Genomic DNA, 6596 nt, shown 5'->3' on the forward strand with positions numbered 1-6596 from the left:
GTTGCGGTGCGCGGGCTTCAGTAGTTGTGGCTCGTGGGCTTAGTTGCTCCGCGGCATGTGGGATCTTCCCAGACCAGGGCTCGAACCTCTTTCTGTCCCCTGAACTGGCAGGCAGATTCTTAAATACTGCACTACCAGGGGAGTCCAAAAATGTGAGACTCTTGATGCATACTGCCAAAATGGCTTTTTAGGAATATACCAATATCCATCTATCCAATTGAATACTAAACAGCTATAAAAGAGATTAAGAAAGCTCTCTATGTACTGATTTGGAAAGATCTCCAGAATTTATCATGTAAAAGTGTAGAAATGTGTGTATAGTGTGCTACCTTATGTGTAAAAGGGGGGAAAAGAAGAATTATATTTGTATGTGCTTGTATTTGACTGAAGACACAATCTGGAGGGATGCAGAAGAAACTAATAAAAGTGGTTACCTGTTGGGGTGGGCTAGGTGAGCTGATGGCAGGGTCAGATATATACTGAGGCTTTTCAATATATATCTTTCTATATTGTTTGATTTTTGAACTACGTGAATGGATTACCTACTCAAAATGTTGAATTTATTTAAAAACCAGTTTTAAGAAATGCAAAAAAAGGAAATATCAATATATTCTTTTATGCTTCTGATACTCTTTGTAGATTCCTTCCCCTGCATACAGTAGCCTGAGGAGACTTTTCAGCCACTGCAGGCTTAAATGTGCACAATCTCCCCATTTCCTGTTGACAGCCTTCTCCCCAGATATCCTTGGACTTCATGTTTTGGGCCTTCTTTTGCTCCCTGGACTCAACTGCACCTGGGCCTTAGCCTTCGATTCTGTTTTGCCACATCCCTCAGGTGTGGCTACCTTGGGTTTCATCTCTGACTCTGCATCCACACCTGACCCTCCCACGAAGTGAACTTCAGAGTGACTCTGTCCCAGGAACACCAAAAGGGAGGGAGGTGGGTAGGTCCTAAGCACTCATGTCCTGAGCCAGGATGGCCTCAGGGACCAAAGGATGGCCCCAACAGTGTGACCAAAGGGAGCTGGAAGAGAGTAGGACACAGAACTGAGGAGCCACACTCATGGGAGAAGTCTTTTGTGAAGTGCAGACAACTTCTCTTTTGTAAAGAGAAGCAGTTGCTCCTTCACCCTTCCAGAGCCCCTGGGCTGGGAGGAGGGAGCTGTCAAAGTTATCCAGCTGGGTCACATGGGTTCTCAGCCCCCATCACTGCCCAGCCACCAAAATAAATTCCAGATGGATTAAAAGAGTTAAAGGAATCAAACCATGGGAAGCAAGGAGGAAATGCTGAGGAATTTTTATCAGTCCTCTGGATACAGAATTCAAGTCAAAACTGGTGGAAGAAGTCACAGAGGAAAAGTTTGAGCTGTCTGTCTACATAGAGATGTATTGATAAATAAGATTGCAAATGAATTAAAAGAGAGACAATCAACAGGTCTCTCCCTGGGTTGCTGTTGGGCTAGCTGTGGGCTTGTAGCTGCTCAACATTGAGTTCTGTCCTCACAAGTGGAGAGGCTGTCCCCAGGGATCTTGCTGAGGTTCTTGATTTTCTGAGGGGTGTGGTTCAAGGCACAACTAAGTTCCTCACACCTCTTGACACTGTCCTTTATTTTATCAGGTATATGTTTTGCAAATATTTCCTCCCAGTCAGTGGTTTGTCTTAACAGTGTTTTTCTAAGAGAAGTTTTTATTTTTTAATAAGTCTAATTTATCAGTTTTTTCTTTTATGGTTCATACTTTTTATGTCCTAAGAAATCTTTGCCTAACCCAAGGTCCCAATGATTTTCTCCTCTGTTTCTTTCTAAAAGGTTTATAGTTTTAGATTTGACATTTAGGTCTGTGGTCCATTTTGAGTCTGTGTGTGTGTCTGGTGCAAGATGTGGAATGAAGTTCTTTTTTTGCATATGGATATCTGATCAGTCTAGTACCATTTGTTAAAGAGACTACCCTTTCTCCATTGAATTGCCTTGGTAACTTTGTTGAAAATCACTTCATTTATGTGTGGATCTATTCCTCATGCCTTTTGTTTGACAGGCTCTGCCAGACCATGAGGATGAGATCCCGGAGACAGTGCGGACCGTACAGCTCATTAAAGATCTGGCTAGGGAGATTCGCCTGGTGGAAGTAAGAAGCATGGGAGCAGGGGAGGCGTTTGGGAAGGGCTCAAGGCTCGTGGCAGGTCAGGCTTTTGCAGTTGGCATGAGAGCTCAGGGGAAGGATTGGGAAGACCCCACCAAGGACCCTATTCATTTATTCATTTATTCATTCATTCAGATAATTATTATGTGCCTCAAGTGTGCCACATGTTGGTCTAGGTGCTTAGGATACATAAATAATACAGTGCCTGCCCACAAAGACCTCACAATCTAGTAGAGGAATCTGGGCAAAGTTAACCTGTCTGAGCCTCAGTTTCCTCATGTCTAAAGTGGGGATAACTAATAACTACTGAGGGATTATTAAGAGGATTGAGTAAGATAATACAGGTTGAGCACTAAGTATAGGGCTTGGCACACAGTAGGTGCTCAGTAAATTCTGCTGGTGGGTCATGGTGGTCGTGGGTAGCAGAGGTCATAGTAGTAGTAGTAGTTGTTGTTATTAATATTTTGACTCAGTCTCTACATTCTACAAAATGACAGTTCTCCTGGGTTGAAGATGATTACAAAGCCATGTTTCAACAGGTGGCATATACCACGAGACAGTAAGGTGCAGTGGTAAGAGACTCAGAGAAACTTGGGTTCTGGTTCCTGCTCTGTCATTTGCAAGCCTTCAGAGCCTCAGTATCCTTATCTGTAAAGTGGGGATAACACCACCTTTTCAGAGTTTTGTTATGATTAAGAGCTAATGTATATAGAGCCCCTCGCACAGTGCCTGGCAGAGTAAGTACTCAATAAATGTGAGCCATTGTTATTAATAGACTGCAGCAAAGAGAGAACTCAGTGTGGGCTGGTGAAGTAGCAAAGGCACCAGAGGAGAATTGGACTTGAGGAAGTTTCAACTTTCCTTTAGCTCAGAAGCTGTAAGGTTCCATTTAGTGCCCAGAATATAGGCACTAAATCTGTGCTGAAGGGTGGTCAGAGTGAGCTACTGGGAAGTTGGGGTTCTAGCCTCACCTCTTGCAGCATGTTTCACTGCCTATACCATAGCTTACACTGTCCACCTCCTACCTCATTTTCCACCACTTCCATCTGTCAGAATCCTTCAGGGTTTTAGGCCTACCTTTTCTCTGGCTCTTCCCACTTAAACCAGTTTTATATACACAGAACTTTGGGCTGGTTGGAAGAGGACTTAAGAGATGGATCATATCTTTTTCATTGGCTTTCAAATGTTTTGAAGCAATGAAATCCTTTTTTTCAAATGAAATCTTAATGTGGAAGCTCAATATATACAACCAATCAAAGCATAACTGCTATGAATAAGATGAAGGTGGGAGGCTAGTAGCAGAATTAGGACTAGAACCTCTCTCCTGCTCTCAAATCCTGTGGTCCTTAGAGTTGGAACCACACATTTTAATACTCAATTATTTTCTGTCTCATGTCAGCTGCGCTTGGAGTCTTTTCCTCTCCGGTTTTGACAGTAGTGCTGAGCTTTTCCTCTGCTCGTCTTCTCCTTACTCGTCAATGGCTAGGTAAAGAAATGCCACCCAGTAAATTCTTGATGACTTATTGTGCCAAAACTAGGGTGTGCATAAGTGCATATGTGGAGCATCTTTAAGCCCCTTCATGGCAGTACCACCAGTGCCATGAACAGACCTCTGCTCTTAGTGCAGAGTGAACCCTTGAGTAAGCTCTAACCCCCTCATGTACTAATACTCTTGTAGGATATCTTCCAACAGAACGTTGGGAAGACAAGCAATATCTTTGGGCTGCAGAGGATCTTCCCAGCCGGCTCCATTCCCTTAACCAGGCCAGCCCATTCCACTTCAGTATCCATGTCCAGGCTGTCACTGCCCTCCAAAAGTGGTTCAAAGAAGAAAGGCCTGAAGCCCAAGGAATTCTTCAAGAAGGCAGAGCGAAAGGGCAAGGAGAGCTCAGCCTTGGGGCCTGCTGGCCAATTGAGCTATAATCTCATGGACACATACAGTCATCAGGCACTGAAGACAGGCTGTTCCCAGAAAGCAAAGGTGGGTGCTGGCCCTTGGGTTCAGCCCAACCCTTTTGGGTCCCTTGGAAGAGCAGGGTATAAAAAGGATAGGCTCTCCTGTCCTCCCACCTCCCTTAGGGCCCCTGGTGTTTGGCTACCAGTCCCACTCATTTAACAGGCATTTATTGAGATCTTGTCTATGCTGGGCACTGTGATAGGTGCTGTGGACATAACCCTCAAGAGGCTGACAGGCTAGTGAGAAAGATAGGCATAAAAAGAAATGAGTGCAATGAAGTGTTGTGGATGCCACGATCAAGGGTATGTGTGGGACCCTGAGACACGGGAGGGGATGATTCTATCTGGGTAGGGGCGATGGTCAGGAGCTCTTCTCAGTAGACATGACACTTAAGATGAATCTTGAAATGCTGGGATGGGAATGACATTTGAGAGCATGGTATACGAGTGGCAGGTTGGAGTCTTGAACAGGTTCTTGAGAAAAGCCCACCTCCAGGGCTCCACCTTGCTTCAAGATTGTGGTGCCCTCCATAGGCATGTGAAGATACTCCACCTCTTTTTAGGGAACATGTTTTGCAAGATTGATAGGTTTCCCCTGAGCCAGCCATACATTCTCAGCCTTCTGCTCCTGTGATCATTTGGGTTGGGGGTGGGGGGACAGCATAGCAGAAGGCCTTGGTTCAGGTGGTTTTGACAGTGAACTCAACCAGTGAAACCAGAGGGAACTGGTCATTCTGATTCACATGGGAGTTCCAGACAGGTGACAACTGAGCCTCCTCCTCCTACAGTTCAACATCACTGGTACCTGCTTGAATGACTCAGATGATGACTCGCCAGACTTGGACCTTGATGGGAATGAAGGCCCGCTGGCCCTGTTGATGTCTAATGGCAGGTGAGGTGGGGAGAAGAAGCAGAGATGCTGGGATTGTTGGTGGCAATATGCCACTAAGAAAAAGCATGGAATTGGGACCTGGGGCTGGGACATGGGTGAGGGAGGGACTATGCTTGGGGAAATAACCAGATATTATCAGATAACATTCCTTAGTACAGAGAACCATGGTAGTGTTGGGGGTGGGAAGGGGGAGAGGTCTTGAACTAATTGGCAATCCTGAGAAAAATCTTATATAAGTTCTAGAAATTTCAGCAAGTCAGTGGATCAGAACTGTTGGTGGGAATAGGAGGTAGTACAGCATACTGGTTAAGAGCATTAGTTTTTTTATATACCTTTTGCAATTCAGTTTTTAGGAACTTATTTTGCAGAAATATTTGCACAGGTGTGTAAAGAGAAATATTTAGTAGTCACTGTATCATTGTAATAGTAAGCAATTGGAAACGTTCATCAATAAAGGTTGGATAAATAAATTATGCTACATCTATGGAATAGAATGCTGTGTAACTTAAAAAGAATGAGTTTACTATCTATTGACGTGAAAAGATTTCCAAGATATATTTTAAGTGAAAAAATCAGGTTGCAAGATAATATATAGGAATAGTTCATTTTAATTTTTTAAAAAAGCACGTATGCACATATGTGTGGGTGTGTAAAAAAGCAACATACAGACCTTTCCTTTAACCTTTTTGAAGAGGTTTAAAATTTATGTGGTTTAAAATTCAAAAAGTGTGAAAGAATACATAGTGAAAAATTTTGCTCCCACTCCTCTCTGATCCCCAGTTCCCCTCCACATGGAAAACCAGTGTCAACGATTTCCTTCCAGAGATGTTTATACACATTCATGCAAATAAATATATTTGTCACATACTTTATACTTGTCACACCAAACTTGTAACAGTAGTTATCTCCGGAAAGTAGAATAGGGGAAGCAAGAGAGGAAATTTTCACTTCAGAAGCATTTGAATTTTATACAGTGAGCACATATTACTTTTCTTAAAATAATTTTTTTTTTTCCGGTACACGGGCCTCTCACTGTTGTGGCCTCTCCCGTTGCGGAGCACAGGCTCCGGACGCGCAGGCTCAGCGGCCGTGGCTCACGGGCCCAGCCGCTCCGCGGCATGTGGGATCTTCCCGGACCAGGGCACAAACCCGTGTCCCCTGCATCGGCAGGCGGACTCTCAGCAGCTGCGCCACCAGGGAAGCCCTAAAATAATTTTTAACAGAATGTTTTCTAAAAGAATAAAATAAAAGCACATCTTGGCAAAAAGCTCCAACTTGGGAATCAGACAATCCCGAATTTGAATCCCTGCTCTGTCACGTATTTGCTGTGTGACCTTGACAAGCTAATTAACGTATCTGCACCTCTCTATCCTCATTTTATCTATTCTGTAGATAAAACTTATCTTAGGGTTGTTGGAGGACTAAATGAAGTAATGCATGTAAAGTGCCTGTCACAGGTTCTGGCACATAGTAAATGCTTAATAAATGGTCACTTATGAATATGATGATGAAGTTGAAGATGAAAGGTGATGGTGGTGGTGGTGATGATGATGGTTGTGAGTATGGCCAGAACCTAAGTAGGTCATCAGAAACCCTCAAACGTGTAGGG

The 6596-nt window shown here is 43.7% G+C and overlaps 1 protein-coding gene across 2 annotated transcripts in view; it reads left to right on the forward strand.

Annotated features, from left to right (window-relative positions):
* PHF8 (PHD finger protein 8) overlaps nucleotides 1–6596 on the forward strand; it is an 87124-nt gene that overhangs the window by 39215 nt on the left and 41313 nt on the right. The window contains exons 11-13 of one of the 2 annotated variants that reach the window (XM_007446480.1): nucleotides 2035–2124; nucleotides 3818–4120; nucleotides 4884–4987. In XM_007446480.1, the coding sequence (XP_007446542.1) occupies nucleotides 2035–2124; nucleotides 3818–4120; nucleotides 4884–4987 (497 nt within the window). The remainder of the gene's footprint in view (nucleotides 1–2034; nucleotides 2125–3817; nucleotides 4121–4883; nucleotides 4988–6596) is intronic. The other variant, XM_007446479.1, reaches the window with a different exon arrangement.

This window comes from Lipotes vexillifer, unplaced genomic scaffold, assembly GCF_000442215.2.
Source record: "Lipotes vexillifer unplaced genomic scaffold, Lipotes_vexillifer_v1.1 scaffold624, whole genome shotgun sequence".
Classification (NCBI taxonomy): Eukaryota; Metazoa; Chordata; class Mammalia; order Artiodactyla; family Lipotidae; genus Lipotes; species Lipotes vexillifer.